The sequence below is a fragment of the Neomonachus schauinslandi genome, chromosome 2, assembly GCF_002201575.2.
Source record: "Neomonachus schauinslandi chromosome 2, ASM220157v2, whole genome shotgun sequence".
In the NCBI taxonomy this organism is placed as follows: Eukaryota; Metazoa; Chordata; class Mammalia; order Carnivora; family Phocidae; genus Neomonachus; species Neomonachus schauinslandi.
In genome coordinates this window covers 49533861-49552609 of record NC_058404.1, presented here as the reverse complement: position 1 = coordinate 49552609, position 18749 = coordinate 49533861, and the positions used below count along the sequence as shown (strand labels likewise).

At 36.7% G+C, this 18749-nt stretch overlaps 1 protein-coding gene across 1 annotated transcript in view; it reads right to left on the bottom strand.

Moving 5' to 3' along the window:
• ELP3 (elongator acetyltransferase complex subunit 3) overlaps nt 1-18749 on the bottom strand; it is a 103963-nt gene that overhangs the window by 65390 nt on the left and 19824 nt on the right. The window contains exons 4-7 of the mRNA XM_021698806.2: nt 9905-9975; nt 9063-9126; nt 7613-7681; nt 4566-4720 (exon numbers count right to left, since the gene is read on the bottom strand). Of these exons, the coding sequence (XP_021554481.1) occupies nt 4566-4720; nt 7613-7681; nt 9063-9126; nt 9905-9975 (359 nt within the window). The remainder of the gene's footprint in view (nt 1-4565; nt 4721-7612; nt 7682-9062; nt 9127-9904; nt 9976-18749) is intronic.

Below are 18749 nucleotides of genomic sequence, written 5' to 3'. Positions count from 1 at the left end.
TGCTAATGAAAGTCAGTATTGCATATTTGCATTCAGCAATAACAAACAACTAATAGCAACTAATACTAAAACAAACATGAAGCTCATTACTTTACATCTGAGAAAGGTCAGCCACACCGGGTAACCCAGCCAGTCTTCACAAATACCCTCAGTGCAAGAGAACATAGAAAACAGAGAGGTAAATAGCTCGTGCAAAAATTTTGAAGAAAACACATTATGTCCAAAACACAGTATCTCTGGGCTGCTCTTTATTTCACAAAATGTTAACATTTGAAAATGGTTTTCTAAGTCTCTAGTTCTATAGTACAAACCAGACTGCTATTTCTTTAAACTATAGAACATTTCCTGAAAAACTAAATACCATTTTTATTGTAGGGAGTTAGTAGCAAAAAATTTACCTCAACAAAACAAAAAGGATGCCACAAATCAGCTTTTTCCAGATTATCTCATAAAAGTATAGAGACCAAGAGAAAAGAACAAAACATGTCAAATGTGGGTTGGCATGATTCAGTGTAACATTTATGGATGGTTTTATGGCTCCCAAATTGTACTTTTATTACTTCCCAAGAGCCATTCATGAAATCTGTTGCAATGAAGACTCAAATCATATATAAATTTTCATCTGGAAGTAAAGAGTTTGTTGCCCTCTTGAGGTAAACTCAAGAACAGAAACAAAACAACGCTGGCTTGGCCTAGTCAATTACAGAAAGAGGCTTTCTTCTCCAACAGGCTTTTTCTACAAACATATCATGATCTGAAGCTGGAGAGTTATAATACAAATTCTATTTTTACCCCAACAACAGACAACTTACAAAAGGCACTAGAACATTTCTGCAAAAATAAAGCTAAAACTTTACACCAAGAATAAAGCAAAAATTTTAAAGTTTCAACAGATAAAAATGTCAAACTAGCTGCATCCTAAAAATTCATTATGCAGATCTTCAGTTAACCTAGCTCATATGACCCAGGGGACCCAAACTATAGACTGTGAAAAGCTTTATGGCAAACTTTTATGGAGGTTGGGTCAGTGGGGCAAGTCCAAGAGAGTATACTCAATTCCAATTAGTAAACAAGGTCTTCAACACGAGAAGTAGCTGCACTGAGAGAAGAATATATAGTATCTAAGTGCAGGTAGAAAAATTCAATGGTCTTGATAGATTACCCTGTTAGGGAATTCTCAGAGTTAAATTAATTTTAGTCAGTAATTCTGAGGTACTGTTGCCATTTCAATGTCATGGGGCTTTGAACTAATTAATGTTGTTTCCCCTCAACTTACATTTTATTCTAAGCTATCATCTGATTTTCAGTATTAAGAAGAATGGGTTAGATTACATCATTATTCCTCTAAAGTTTCAAAGACTTCAGTGTTTTACTAAGCATGATTTATATTCATGAATGATCAAAGTTTTGAATAAGCAGTAAAAATATGGTCACCATCTCATCTTGCTACTAACGATCCTGTAGGAGAAAGAGATCACACCAGCCAGCTGTTGTTGAAAGTCTAGATTCATGGACACAGAATTAACTCATCACATTCTCTAGAAGCAATCAAACGAAGTAGGTTCCTCACACACTCTCCCAATTGCTGAACTCTATACAGATCCCTCCAGATACCCTTGATAGCTCAGGGGACAGGGAAAGTAGGAAGGACACAAAAGATGTCCCTATTCTAAGAGGTTGCCCTACCTAAGTCATTAGCTGTCAGTATTGACCTACAGATTGATCATTCATTCAAAATTCATTCACACATTTACTTATGGCTACTATGTGTCAAGAACCATTTTATTTACAGAGCGATGAAAACCACCCTTAGGTTCATTCAAACTTTGGTTGCATTTACTACTCTATAAAAAATTCTCTAAGAGGGGCACTATTTGAACAACTTTGTAATTATCTATGTGACCCTCCCTCCCCAATATAAAAGAGAAGCCAGAAAAAAGCCTGAAGGCAGGAAGAGGAGTGTAAAAAAACTCCAGAGAGACATTATTTCTTCCAGTATTTTGAAGTTCTGATGATGTACACACATGTGCGCTCATATACACACACACACTCTCATACATTTTTATACCTAGCACAGTTTCTTGCATTATAGCAAAGTTCAGGCTCTGAAAGCAAAGCTGCCTGGTTTCACAGCCCCACTTGGCTGCCAAACTACCTGTGTAACTTTGACAAGTTGCCTAATCTCTGTGCTTAGTTTCCTCACCTGTAAAAACAGGGATACTTAAAATACTTAACTCAGGGTGCCTGGGTAGCTCAGTTGGTTAAGGGTCTGCCTTCAGCTCAGGTCATAATCCTGGGGGTCCTGGGATCGAGCCCCACATGGGGCTCCCTGCTCAGCTGGGATTCTACTTCTCCCTCTCCCTCTGCCCCTCCCCCTGCTTGTGCTCTCTCGTGCTCTCTCTCTCTCTCAAATAAATAAAATCTTTAAAAATAAATAAATACTTAACTCAAAGGTTTACTGTGAGTTTTAAATAAATGCTTATCACAATGCCCAGCACATGATATAGAGTAAACATGAATGTCCTCCTTTACCCCCACCTCCCATGTCCCTCCCTCCTCAGCTCTAGTGCCCATAATAATCATCACTCTACTACCTCTTCCATGCATTTACATTTTCTAAGCATTTACACACATTTCCATGTGCTTACATTCCCATGCACTTACATTTATGTGCATGTACAAAAATAATGGAATCCATACTGTAAGAATTGCTTTAAAAATTGCTTTTTCACACAGTATACCTCAGAGACCAATAACCCTCCCATATTAGGTGATCTTATTCATCTGCATGGCATCTAAATGCCATGTATAGGTTGATAACCCCCAATTTTGCATTGCCAGCCCACATGTCTCTTGTATAGTCTATCTGAATCTCCACTTGAATGTATCTTAGGTATTTCAAATTTAACAATATCCAAAGTAAAATTCTTGGTTTTCTCCCATATACCTGCTCTTCCCTCTGTCTTTTCCATCTCAGCATATGGCATCACCAATCAACCATTTCTTATAACCCAAAGTTGGGTATCATGCTTGATTCCTTCCTCTTTCTTACCCTCAACCCAATCCAAAGTCCTGTCATTTGCAACAATAAAACAGAATTCTAATCCATCCTCTTCTCCATCATTACTGCCACCACCCTCAACTGAACTATGATGGATATAATAGTCTTCTATCTGGCTTCTCATTTTTACTCTTGTAATCCTCTAATCCATTAGCTAGACAATAGACAGAACGACCTTCTTATCAACCTGAATGTGTCACTCTCCTGCTTAAAACCATTCATCTACTTCCTACTGCATTTCAAATAAAATTTTAGCTCCTCAAAAGCATTATATTCTCTGGCCCATATATATCTCTGCAAGCTCACCTTATGACATGCTCTCCTTTGTTCGCTGGAGTCTAGACACACTGGCCTCCTCTCTGTTCCTAGAAGACTCCAAGATCTTCCCCATTTCAGTGCCTTTGTCTATTTTTTTCTGCTCTTGGCCTGATTCCTCCTTATACTTTGGGTCTCAGATTAAATATCACCACTTTGTCTAGAGAATAAACTTATTTATCATAGTATAGCCTATTTCTATCATTAGCATTCCTGTTTATATGTTGAACTAGTAGAAATAAGCACCACAAGGGCAAGGACAACATCCTTCTTATTCCCAGTGCCTAAATCAATAGACAGCACCTAGTGGGACCTCCATAAATATTCGGCAAATAAGAGGGAATAGTATATGGTAATTAACTAGGTCTAGGTTTTCCTGAAACTTCTAAAAATAAATACTTTTAAGACTCACTTTTTAAATAACTGAACTATATATATAAAATGTTAGTCTTCTTCTTGCTAAAAACTGAGATATGATATCAAAAGAATGTATAATTCTCTCTTGTCAACAACAATGAATAAGTCCTCTCATTCATGAACAGAAATTATTTGTTATTAATAAAATAAGTTATTAAATAATAATCACTTGTTTTGTTGATTTCATGGCAGCCAGATGTTTTACATAAAGTGTACCCCTAGTGCTCTTTTTGAGTGGACTGAAAGCTCAACTAGTCAAATCAAAACTACTCCTGTAGTTCAGACCAGCCTGAGGTTGACAAAAACCTTCAGTAGATTTTATGAATCACTCTTTCTCAGAGAATACTAATGTCAACGAACCATACACACTTATTTAAAAAAAAAATAATTTTTTCAATGAAAACAATCCTTTCCCACAAAATAGACGTAACTATGAGAACTAGGAATGTGTAAGGCGATGGATGCTAACTAAGCTGACTGTGGTGACCATTTCACAATATATGTAAGTCCTTATGCTGTATACCATAAACTTTTACAATGCTGTATGTCAATTATATCTCAATAAACTAGAAAAAGATGTATTTTAATTATAACCCATCAAAAATATGCAAATAAAAAGAACAAAATCTACCCCCTTCACCCCAATCCCCACGCCCCCACCAAAAAAGAACTAGGAATATAGATGTAGAGCAGAAGGAATTCTCACAGGCTGCGGCTAGAAGGATAAGCTGACAACCACTCTGGAGAATATGGTAAAATAAGGATTTCTTACTTGACTGCCTCGTAAATATTGTTGGAGGTATGTCCTGATAAGGCATCATGTAAATTTCGAATAAAATAGTCTCTGTATTCTTCTGGAAGGGCCATAAATGTTCCACCCATCACAATAAACTCCACTTTATCCACACTGTGACCAAGTTGTTTTAACTGAAATACATATAAATTCATTAGTATTAGACATATATAGTCAACTATCCTAAGAAGGCACTGCAAATTTCTAATTTTAGTTTGTAGTGTTTTCATCGGTATAGTTTAAAAACAAAACGCAATTAAACATATTTAGTGAATTCTGTGGATTGAAAAAACAGACTCCAGAGTCTGAAAGAAAAAAAAAATTATAGCTCACAGAGGGAAAGGGAGAATTAAAAAGAACCAGCAAGAAGCTTGACATCGAGCAGGAAGGGCAAATATAATAACAATACAATATGCAATATAATAAACAAGTATTTAGTGATTATGTATTTTTATGTCAGAACACTTGCAGTAAGCCTTGGGGGCAAAAAAGATGACTATATGAAACATAATCAGGACTTGATGCCAATAGAAGAAAAAGAACACTACATTAGAAAGAAAAATTAAGAAAGCAGTTTTAAATCAAAACTTTAAAGTTTTAAATCAATTGTGAAGATTATGAGCACAGGTGGCACTGCTCTCTGGGGAAAAAAAGGAAAAGAAAAGTCTGGTTGATAAAATATGAAATATTATCTCTCTACTACGGGAGAGAATGGTACAGATTTTTCATTTTGTCAACTATAATATGCAAGATTCTAAATTTTAAAAACAGGTATTTAAATTCCTTAGGTTCCTCAAAAAATTAAAAACAGAAAATCAGTATGAGCCAGTAATTTCACTACTGGGTATCTAACCAAAGAAAACAAAAACACTAGTTTGAAAAGATATATGCACTCCTCCGTTTATTAGTCAATTATTTGTAAATAATTACATTACTTACAATACCCAAGATATGAAAGCAACCTGAGTGTCCACTGATAGGCAAATACATAAAAAAGATGCAGTATATATATATATATATATATATATATATATACATACACACAGTGGAATATAACTCAGCCATAAAAAAGAATGAGATCTTGCCATTTACAATAACATGAAGGGAACTAGAGCATATTGTGCTAAGTGGAGTAAGTCAGAGAAAAACAAATACCATATGATTTCATTTATATGTGGAATATAAATAACAAAAACAGATAAAAAGTAGACCCATAAATGCAGAGTTCTCTGCACACTGATGGTTGCCAGAGGGTAAGTGGGTGAGTGGATGGACAAAATGGGTGAAGGGCAGTAGGAGATACAGGCTTCAGGTACGAAAAGAATAACTCATGGGGATAAAAGGTACAGCACAGAAAATATAATCAGTGATATTGTAACAGTGTTGTATAGTGAGTGATGGTAGCTATACTTGTGGTGAGTGCAGCATAACAAATAGAAATGTTGAACCAGTAGGCTGGACACCTGAAACTAATGTAACACTGTGTGCCAACTACACTTCAATTAAAAAATTCTTGCCATATCTTAGGCTTGAGAAAAACTGGGTCAAGTAGACTACCGAATTATGAACTCTAATTAAGGCACTATGTAAAGGATGTCTACACTTAATCTGGACAAAAAGGCACCCTTTAAAATGTTTGTTTCTGAAAATGGCAAATAATTTATACATATGTATACCTTTATGTATGTAAATCATATTCATACATATGCATACACATGCAGATATGTATTTAAGTATATATGTAAGTTGCACAAACACTAAAAGAAAGCTCTGTATCTATGATTGTTTATAAGGGATACACAATAAAATCACTCTGGAAGCTCAAAATATCTTGCCAGTACCCTAAACCACACTTAATCAGAACTCCAGAGGTGAAATGCTGGCATATGTTTTAGAAAAGATACTCAGGTGATTCTAGTGCATTTACAGTTAAGAAAAGAATCACTGTTCTATAGTAGTTTCTAAATCTTTTAAAACCCATTCCCTTTTTGGTAAACATAAAAATTTCATATGCTAGTGAAACATTTTATTTATTTATATTAAAAAAATTTTTTTATTATGTTATGTTAGTCACCATACAGTACATCATTTTAAATGAATTAAATACCACAGTTAAAAAAGAAACTGAAGCAATGGGCAGTTTAGAACATGCTTTTCTAAACTCTGTAGGTTCCACCCAGGTGGGGTCCCTCTCCTATAGCTGACAATCCTGATCCACATGTGCTTGGGTGACAGTGAAGTGAAAAATCTGAATTGGCTGGTATTCACTAATACTAGTTAGAAATGACTAGAAATGACTTAATGACGATGGATGTACTACTTTCCACTGGAGATTTTGTAGCTGCCCTACTAGATGTCACTGTAAAAGTTAGTGTTCACACTTCTTTAAATTGGGTAAGTTCAAAATAGAATTGTAAGAAGGAAAAACTATATTAATGTTCAGATTTCCCAAACAGAGCAAGGCCATTTACAAAGCACTTGTTTTTAATCAGTTATACTGGAAGTATAATTTACATACACTAAAATCAATTAATTTTTAAGTGTAAAACTGGATGAGTTTGGGTAAGTGTTTAGAGTTGTGTAACTACCACCAGAGTCATGATATAGAACAATTTCACGACTCCCAGGAGTTCCCTCATACCCTTTTGCAATCATTTCCCTATTCCTAACCTGGCAAACCAGGCGCAATACTTTTTATGTGGCTTATGGAAGCAAAAATTCAATCCATCCACTTACTGTCTAAGAACTTCCACGCATCTACATGTGTAAATTTCATATGGTAAATGAGTTTGTACAAGTTGAAAGAAATTTAGAGACTATAAAACCCTTAAAATAATACAGTCGCTAAAGGAAGTAGTGTTTCTGACCTTGCTGGGTATTGCAAAACAGTCTCCCTCCTTCAGATAGATATTAAAACTTACTGAGGGGAAAGACACTCTTTTAGTTATTTCAGGTTCAACTCAAATCAAACAATAATACCTTCTGTATACAAAAACCTAATTTAAAAATGCTTTTTAAAAACTTACCTGTTCTATTCGGTGTCTTGTCTGTAGATAAGGGTCATATCTAGCACGGATAGCTCGCATGGAGGTTGGCTAAGAAAAAAAGAGAAAAATCTCCTGCTGGGCCCACATTCAATAAAAAATAAAAAGTAATTTCTAAAGGACTGTATTAAAAATAAAATCCTCTTGTGCTCCTTCCTTCTTCAGTCTTGTTAGGGATCAAAATAATGTTCTGAATAGCATCTGGCTAGTCTCTACCCCCACTGTCTTAAGTATCTGAACAGCAGGGAATCTCCTTGAATCATATTTATCTTTGTGTAAACACTTATGAAATCTCCAGGGTCACTTTCTGCTGGAGCAGAAAGGGGTGGCTAAGGGACAGAAATGAGAGGGAGCCTTTTCACTGAATAATTCCTTTTGTATTTTTAACAATTTGAACAATGGAAAACAAGTAAAAAGTGAAATGCCATATATAAGAAAAAGTCCAGTGGTTTGCTGGCTGCTGACCTCTTCTGAAGAGGCTGACCGCTTCAAAAGCCTATTTGCTGTTCTCCTGCTTGCACCCTGTCCCTACTCTCATCCTTTATCCACACAGATCTTTTAAAATGATCTTTTAAAACCCTACACTGGAACAGACCATCCCCCTGCCTTCAACCATAATGGCTTCTCATGCCACCTATAATAAAATCCAAACTCTCTGCCCAGCTTACAAACTCCTATGTCATCTGTCTCTCCAGTCTCATTCCTCCCCTTACCCACTAAGTCCTGGTACACCTCACTATCGTTCCTGCTACAGCTCCTTGTTCTAGCTATTCTCTCTGCTGGGAATGCTCTCTCCTGATATTCCTGCATGGCTCCTTCATGTTATTCAGGACTCAGTTCAAGTATCATCTCCTCAGACAGTCACTTCCCAACCACCAAGACTAAAGTATCTACTCATCTTCTACAGATCTAACTCGATTTTACTTCTCAGCTTAACATTTACTAGTACCTGATATTTTCTTCTTTCTTGTCTATCTCCCATTATTAGAATGTAAATTCCATAAAATCAGGGACTTCGTCCATTTTCTATTGCTGAAGAAGCAGTATAATGTGGTGAGGAACAAAGAATTCAAAACCTGGGTCTGTCACTTATTAGCAGTGTGTCTCTGGGCCAGATGTTTAGGACTTCTAAGCCTGTTCCTTATTCATAAAACCAGGATAATAACAGTGTCTTCACTTCAAGATGCTGCTGTAAGGTTTAAGGTTAGTAAAGCACTTGGAATAGTTGGACATATGTAACAAGTGCTTATATAAGTATTTTTCTAGTGACTAGAGCAATATATGTAGAGACTCAGCAAATATTTGATGAACAACTTCTAAAACCAGGAGAAAAATAAAAAATTAAAAAATTTCAGAAAGCCATACTTGTATAAGCACACTATAGGTAAAGTATGATGTTACACTTCCTCAGGACAACCTCACATTACTTTACCTCATATCCAGTATAAGACTGGGTTGAATATTCAAAGTCTGAATCAGGTCCACCGGGGCAGTATCTGCCAATACAACCAAAGAATAAAGATGTCAGACACAAAATTCAGTTCAACAGTCTAGTTCGAGTATCTGCAGTCTCCATAAAATCCTGAGAGCAAACAAGCTTCATTTTCAAATCCTAAGAGTCTATCTTTGCAGTATTACAATTAATATATTTTCTACGAACAAGTAAACACAATAAACATATAAGGAACATTATTGTAGTCATTTGGAGAATGTTGCAGTCACTGTTATTTTAGAGGTTTAAGCTTTTAGGAAGAAGTAACAGGATTTAAGTCTTCCTAGGTTTGGAATGATACAGTGCTCTCTTGGTAACTATACTTAGAAAACCTTTCTCTCATTTAATCTTCCTACCTAGAATCATGCATATTCTTCCGCCTATTTTTCCAATTATCTAAATTTAAGAAGTTTAAAGGTTATTTACAAGGGTAACTTTTTAATTTGATACTTTTCTGATCCAAACCTATTTTAGATTTCTGACATTTAGAATTTAGGCAGCTCCATATTTCCATGTTTCATTTATCAAGTTAATAGACTGTCACTCTTGAGTTCTCTAACCTATGTATTTTTTATTACAACATATTAAAATCTTTATATGTTTCATTTTTAAAGCAGTGAAACATCCTATCAATGGCTGCTTGTTTCAAAGAACTAACTTATGAATCTACTGAATCGAAGTTTTAAGTATTACCAGCATGAACTGATTAAGACTCTAGGGGATTAACTAATTCATTTAAAGTACACACACACACACAACTTATGAAAATCACCCACACTTACACGCATATATTTCCTGTAAAACTGATGTGTGGGCATCTGTGGGGTTTGCACATCACAGCCACAACAGCAATCTACAAAAGAAAAATTAATAAAAAAGCTATTATGGAATGATGAATACACAATCTTGGAGAGTGGTTATCTCTCAGAAGGAGGAAAAGGAATACAATCAGGAAATGGCACATAAGGAAAAAACAAAAAAAGAAAATGGCACATAAGGGGCTTCAATGTATTGGTAATGCTGTATTTCTTAAGCTGAGCAGTGGGTATAAGGGTGATCTCTTTTCAATGTTTTTAATCTCTAAAATATACAAATGCACTTATATACTAGCTTGGATTATATTTTACCTATAAATTACGTGCAAAATAATGAATTAATAATTTTCAAAGTCACAGTGATCTCTTCTCTCACTCTCTTTTACTAAAATAGCCTACAAGAAAAAATTACTTTATGCAATAAAGATATAAAATTATATCTAAGCCTAACCTTTGTAACTCACCCTCCTCACAGATACACTGGATCTCAATATTTAGAGCAGACAGTATTAAACTAGGAGCTATACTTCAGAGCACGTGCAAAATATTCTCAGAGGGGTCTGTCAGAGCCCTCCTGGTCTGAGCACAGTATGTGCTTCAGAAAGGGGGTGATGACAGAGATAAAAGTATGGTTACATATGGGGGGCGCTGGCCAAATAGGGGTATAGACTAAGATGAATGTAAGCCAGGTTTCTTACTATCAGAGAAGGAAGTTATTATAAATATGAAAAGGAAGAGAACCTGGATGGAATGGAAGGTATTGCTGTGAACTCACAGTTTTCAATAAATATTCTGATATACAAATAAATATAAATGCAAATGTGTTATATATATGTGTGTGCACATACGTATATATGTATACATATATATTTCCTAGCTTGGTTCACTGACATGGTCTAGGAGCAGCAACACCCTAATAGCAATGAGTATAGTTATTTATATATTTATGTATATATATAATGAGTATAGCTATTTATATTTATTTATATTTATTGCTATTCACAGCACTCAGATCTTGGTTTCTAAATACGCTTCTCCACTGAAAAACCCCAGCTCCTTGGAGAAATGGCTGATTCCAGACATGGGGCAAAGAAAGGACAAGATGAGCCTGGAACATTTTATTATGACAGAAAGTTAGAACTGCTCAAAAAATGATGGGGACGTTTTAGAAAGACACAGAAACCAGCCTGAAAGAGCTCTCACTGGTCAAATCAGGGATCATTTGTACATCAAAATAAATACATGATAGTAACAGATTATAACCACCAAACTGGAAACCATTAATCCATTCATACAAATAAATGAGTAAATGAAATCTGAAATGAAAATCTGATAAGGAACAAAATACTTACATAGTTTCAAAGTACTTCACCACACAAAACTTCTTAATTACAAAATGAAAAGATTAACTTTACAGAGGAGAAGCCTGGTAGACACTACCTTGATCAAAATGAACCTCCAATATCAGAAAGAAGAACAAAGATGAAGGTATCATGCTCTCTGATTTCAACTATTAAACACAATATGATATGACACGTAGATCAAAAGAACAGAAATAGACAGTCCAGAAATAAACCCCTCATATATGATCATCAGTTAATTTACAATAAAGGAGCCAAGAATATACAATGGGGATTGGACAATCTTCAATAAATGGTGTCGGGAAAACTGGACATCGACATGCAAAAGAACAAAACTAGACCACTATCTTACGTAATATACAAAAATTAACTCAAAATCAATTAAAGACTTGAATGTAAGACCTGAAACCATAAAACTCCTAGAAAAAAAACACAGGCAGAAGTTCCCTGACACTGGTCTGGGTGTTGAAGTTTTGGATCTGATTCCAAAAGTAAAGGCGACAAAAGCAAAAATAAGTGGGACTACATCAAACTAAAAAGCTTCCGCACAGCAAAGAAAACCATCAAAACAAGGAAAAAGCAACATACTGAATGGGAGAAAATATTTGTAAATCATGTATCCAATTAGGGGTTAATATCCAAAATATATTACAAAACTCAGCTCAATAGCAAAAACCACATATGATTAAATAATGAGCAGAGGACTTGAACATTTTCCCAAGGACATACAGATGGCCAGCAGACACATGAAAAGATGTTGAATATCAATAATTATTAGGGAAATGCCTATTAAAACCATGAGATATTACCTGTTAGAATAGTTACTATGAAAAATCTAATAAATAACAAGTGTTGGTGAGGATGTGGAGAGAAAAGAGAACCTTCATGCAGTGTTGGTGGGAATATAAGTTGGTGCAGCCATTATTGAAAACAGTATGGAGGTGAAAATGAAAAAGAAGTCTACAATATGAACCAGCTATTCTACTTCTTGGTATTTATCCTAAGAAAATGGAAACACTAATTTGAAAAGATATATGCACCCCTATGTTTGCTGCAACATTGTTTACGATAGCCAAGATATGGAAACAACCTAAGTGTCCCATCAGTGGATGAATGGATAAAGAAGGTGTCGTGTGTGTGTGTGTGTGACACACACACATATATATACATACACATACATACATACATATACACAATGGAATACTGCTCAGCCATAAAAAAAGAATGAAATCTTGCCATTTGTGACAACATGCATGGACCTTGAGGGTATTAAATGGTAGATGAAATAAGTCAGACAAAGAAAGACAAATACCATGACTTCATTTATATGTGGATGTAAAAAAGAAAACAAAACAAAACCATATATACAGAGAATAGACTGGGGGTTATCAAGGAGGGAAGGGGCTAGGGGATGGACAAAACAGGTGAAGGGGGTCAACTATATGGTGATGGATGGTAACAAAACTTATTGTGGTAATTATTTTGTAGTGTATACAATTATCAAATTATTATCTTATACACTTGAAGCTAATATAATGATATATATCAATTTTACCTCAATAAAAATGTTATATACCAATTTTACCTCAATGAAGAGAAAAAGAACATTATTAGTGACAGGACAAATTGAAACTATATACCACCCGACAGTATAAATGATGTTCCTGGCAAAAATGCATAACCTGAATCTGATTATGAGGAAACATTTGATTAAGCCAAACTGAGGAACATGCTACAAAATAACCTGCCTGAAATCTTCACAAGTGTTAAGGTAATGAAGTCAAGGAAAGATAGGAAGTGTCCAGACTTTAAAGAGACATGACAACCAAATGTAACATGTAATTCTTAACTGGATTCTGTAGATCAAGAAACAGTGGGTGAGGGGCACCTGGCTGGCTCAGTTGGTTAAGTGTCTGCCTTCAGCTCAGGTCATGATCCTGGAGTCCTGGAATTGAGCCCCACATCGGGCTCCTTGCTCAGTAGGGAGTCTGCTCCTCCCCCTGGCTCATGCTCTCTCTCACTCACTCTCTCTCTGAAATAAATAAATAAAATCTTTAAAAAAAAAAAAAAATTAAAAAAAAAAGTCTCTTATGCCTAAAAAAAAAAAACCAAAAACTGTGGGTGAAACTTGAACAAGGTCTGAGGATTAGGTGACAGTATTTAATCAGTGTTAAATTCCTGATTTGACACTCTATTGTGGTGATAAAAGAAAATGTCCTTATTTGTAGGAAATGCACACTAAAGTATTCAAAGGCAACTTACTCTGCAACACACTCTCAAGTGGTTCAGGGGGAAAATGTTCTTTATACTAGACCTTCAATTCTTCTGTAAGTTTGATTATTTTTCATAATAAAAATTATTAAAATTTAAATCATTAGTGATCTAGACAAAGTCCAAAATTTATAAAAAATTGCAAATCTGAATGAAAAATTTGGATTTTCAAACAAATGTTTTTATTTAAAATGAGCCACAACTATGAATACCACTGATGTGGTCAGTCTAATTCAACAATCTTTTATTGAGGGCCCAGTATATAGTCCAGGTTCTAAGCTACACAGAACAAATGGGCCTTGAGACTACAAAAATATTAATGCACTGCTTCTGTCCTCTGAAATCATATCTGCCTAGGGGAGCAAGACACATAGAAACAGGTTATTTCAAAACCACATGGTAAGAAGGATGTAGAAAATACTAGGAATGACAAAGAAGGCAATTAATTAGCCCTCACCAGGGAAGTCAGGGAAGCCTTCCTGAGATGCTAACAATTGTGCTGATTAAGAATTAATTGATGGGGTGCTTGAGTGGCTCAGCTGGTTATGCATCCAACTCTCTGTTTCGGTTCAGGCGACGATCTTAGGGTCGTGAGATGGAGCCCCGCATTGGGCTCTGCACTCAGTGTGGAGTTTGCTTGTCCCTCTCCCTCTGCTCCCCCACTGCTTGCGCTACGCATGTGTGCTCTCTCTCAAATAAAAAATAAAATAAAATAAAATGGATCACAGACCTAAATGTAAAGTCAAAACTATAAAACTTCTAGGAGATAACATAGGAGAAAATCTAGGTGACTTGGGTTTTGCAATGAGTTTTTAGATCAACACCAAAAGAATGATCCAGAAAGAAAAAACTGGTAAATTGGACTACCTTAAAAATTTGAAAGTTCTGTTCTGAGAAAGATACTCTTAAGAGAATGAAAAGACATAGACTCAGAGAAAATATTTGCAAAACCCATGTCTGATAAAAGATACATATCTTAAATATACAAAGAACTCTTAAAATTTCACAATAAAAAACCAAACAACCCATTAGGAGTAGGGCAAAAGATCTGAAGAGACACCTCGTCAAACAAGATATAGTAATGGCAATAATAATATGAAAGATACTCAACATATGTCATTTGGGAATTGCAAACTAAAACGAAATACTACCATGCACCTACCAGAATGGCCAAAATCCAGAACACGGACAATACCAAAAGCTAGCAAGCATGAGGAGCAACAGGAATTCTCACTGTTGGTGGGACTGTAAAATGGTACAGCCACTTCGGAAGACAGTTTGGCAATTTCACAAAGCTAAACCTAGTCTTACGATATGATCCACCAATCATGCTCCTAGGTATTTACCCAAGTGAGTTGAAAACTTGTGTGTACACAAAACCCTTCAGACAATGTTTATAGCAGCTCTGTTCATAATTGCCAAAATTGGAAAGAACCCAGATGTCCTTCAATAGGTGAATGGATAAACTGTAGTACATTCAGACAACGGAATATTATTCAGTTCTAAAAACAAATGAGCTGCATCAAGTCACTAAAAAGACATGACATAACCTTAAATGCATATTGCTAAGTGAAAGAAGCCAATTTGAAAAAGCTATATACTGTTTGATTCCAACTACATCTTTCTGAAAAAGTAAAACTATAGAGACAGTAAATAGATCAGTTTGCCAGAAGTTTGGAGCAAAGGAAAGGATGAATACGGGAGTTTCAGGGAAGGAAACTATTCCACATGATCCTGAAATGGTGGATACACGACATTATGCATTGGTAAAACCCACAAAATACACACCACTGTAAGTGGCCCCAATATAAACTATGGGCTTCACTCAGTAATAAGGTAGCAATATTGGTTCATCAATTATAACAAATATGCCAAACCAATGCCCAGGGCAACCTGGGGAGGGAGGAAAGGAAGTACAAGGGAACCCTGTGTACTTTCTGCTCAATTTTTAGATAAACCTAAAACTGCTCTGTAAAACAAAACAAAACAAAAAGAAAAATACAACTACAAAGCACCACCAGAGTAACAGCAGGAATAAAAGCATTAAGATTGGGGTGCCTGAGGAGGGGGTGGAGCAAGATGGCGGAGGAGTAGGAGACCTGGATTTCCTCTGGTCTTAGGAATTCAGCTGGATGGGGATCAAACCATTCTGAACACCTACAAACTCAACAGGAGATCGAAAAAAAGAGCAACAACTCTCTGAACAGAAAACCAACCACTTTCTGGAAGGTAGGACATGCGGAGAAGTGAATCTGAGGCGATATTTGGGAGGATAGACAGCGGGGGAGGGGCCTCCATCAGCCGCTTCTGGCAAGTGATAGAGCCGCGGAGCACAAAATTGGAACTTTTAGAAGTCGGCTCCGCTGAGGGACGTCGTTCCAGTGGCTAAGCAGGGGGTGGAACCCTCGTGGGACAGTGTGGTCTCAGGACCCTCCGGGTCACAGAAAGACCGGGGGTGCCTGTGTGCGGCAGAGCTCCCAGGTATCGGAGCGGGGAAGCCAGCTGCAGAGACGGAGCCCAGGCGCGGGCTCTCAGCTCGGGGTTGTCATAAACCATGATCTGCAGCACAGTTGGGCCACTGCTCCTCCAGCAGGGACCCAACAAGCAGCAGATCCGGGGAGACTCACCTTCTTCCCCCTGGAGGAGAGGCGCGGGAGCGCACCGCAGGGATCTGCCGGGTTTGGAGACTCCACCCGGGGTCGGGTGCCAGAGATAGACACGCGGGGTCACAGGCTGCCTGAGCACGGAGTGAGGCCGGAGACGGGGGAGACGGGAGTGACTGACGGCTTTTCTCTGGGGGCGCACTGAGGAGTGGGGCCCCGAGTTCTCCGCTCCTCCGAGGCAGAGATTGGGAGGCCGCCATTTTCACTCTCCGCCTCCAAAGCTGTAGGGAAAGCTTGCAGGGAACAAAAGCTCCGGAGAGCAAACCCGAGCAGATTACTTAGCCCCAACCGGGCAAGGGCGGGGCAGTTCCGCCTCCGGCAAAGACATTTGGGAACCACGGCAACAGGCCCCTCCCCCAGAAGATCAGCGAGAACAGCCAGCCAAGACCAAGTTTACCGATCAATGAAAACGGCAGAACTCCAGCGCTAGGGGAATACGGCACATAGAATCCATGGTTTTTTTACCATGATTCTTTAGTCTTTCAAAGTTAATTTTTTTTTAACCATCTTTTTTTTAATTTTTCTTTTTCCCTTTTTCAACCAACATCTTATCAATCCCTTTTTTAAAAAAACATTTTTATTTTTCATTTTTAGAGTCCTATTCTATTCCTTCATAGTAGTTACCTGTATTTTTGGCATATATATATAAGTTGTTCTCTCTTTAAAATTTTGAGATAGTTTCTTCTAACAGATCAAAATATACCCTAAATCTCTAGTGTATGGTTTTTTTCTACTCCCCTGCCTGATCACATTCTCTCCTTTTTTTTTTTAATCCTCTTCTTTCTTTTTTCAAACAACTTCTTATGAATTCCTTTTACAAAATTTTTTATAATTTCCATCTTTACAGTCATATTCCATCCCTTCATCATATCAACCCTTATTTTTGTACATATATAAATTTTTCTTTCTTTAAAATTTTGGGAGGCACTTTCTTCTAACAGACCAAAATACACCCAAAATCTAGTGTGTGGCACTGATCTATATACCAGCCTGATCATATTTGATCATATTCTGTTTTTTTTTTTGTTCAGTTTTTGTTTGTTTTTATCTTTATCTTTCTCTTTTTTTTCTTTTTCCTTTTTTCTCTCTTTCCCTTTCTTTTCCCCCTGCTTCAGGTCTTTTCTGATTTGTTTAGAGTATATTTTCTGGGGACGTTGTTACCCTGTTAGCATTTTGTTCTCTTATTAATCTGTTCTCCTCTGGACAAAATGACAAGACGGAAAAAATCACCTCAACAAAAAGAACAAGAAGTAGTACTGACTGCCAGGGACCTACTCAATACGGACATTAGTACAATGTCGGATCTAGAGTTCAGAATCATCACTTTAAAGATACTAGCTGGGCTTGAAAAAAACATGGAAGTTATTAGAGAAACACTTTCTGGAGAAGTAAAAGAACTAAAATCTAACCAAGTCGAAATCAAAAAGGCTATTAGTGAGGTGCAATCAAATATGGGGGTGCTAACTGCTAGGATAAATGAGGCAGAAGAGAGAATCAGTGATATAGAAGACCAAATGATGGAAAATAAAGAAGCTGAGAAAAAGAGAGATAAACAACTACTGGATCAGGAGGGCAGAATTCGAGAGATAAGCAATACCATAGATGAAACAACATTAGAATAATTGGGATCCCAGAAGAAGAAGAAGAAAGAGAGAGAGGGGCAGAAGGTATAATGGAGCAAATTATAGTAGAGAACTTCCCTAATTTGGGGAAGGAAACGGGCATCAAAATCCAGGAGGCACAGAGAACCCCTCTCAAAATCAATAAAAATAGGTCAACACCCCGACATCTAATAGTAAAACTTACGAGTCTCAGAGATAAAGAGAAAATCCTGAAAGCAGCTCGGGAGAAGAGATCTGTAACCTACAATGGTAGAAACATTAGATTGGCAACAGACCTATCCACAGAGACCTGGCAGGCCAGAAAGGACTGGCAGGATATATTCAGAGCACTAAATGAGAAAAATATGCAGCCAAGAATACTATATCCAGCTAGGCTGTCATTGAAAATAGAAGGAGAGATAAAAAGCTTCCAGGACAAACAAAAACTAAAGGAATTTGCAAACACGGAACCAGCCCTACAAGAAATCTTGAAAGGGGTCCTCTAAGCAAAGAGAGACCCTAAAAGCAACATAGACCAGAAAGGAACACAGACAATATACAGTAACAGTCACCTTACAGGAAATACAATGGCACTAAATTCATATCTTTCAATAGTTACCCTGAATGTAAATGAAAGTAAGGGGGTGGAAAACCATTTACCATGCTAATGGATACCAAAAGAAAGCTGGTGTGGCAATCCTTATATCAGACAAATTAGATTTTAAACCAAAGACTGTAATAAGAGATGAGGAAGGACACTATATCCTACTTAAAGGGTCTATCCAACAAGAAGATCTAACAATTGTAAATATCTATGCCCCTAACATGGGAGCAGCCAATTATATAAGGCAATTAATAACAAAAGCAAAGAAACACATTGACAACAATACAATAATAGTGGGGGACTTTAACACCC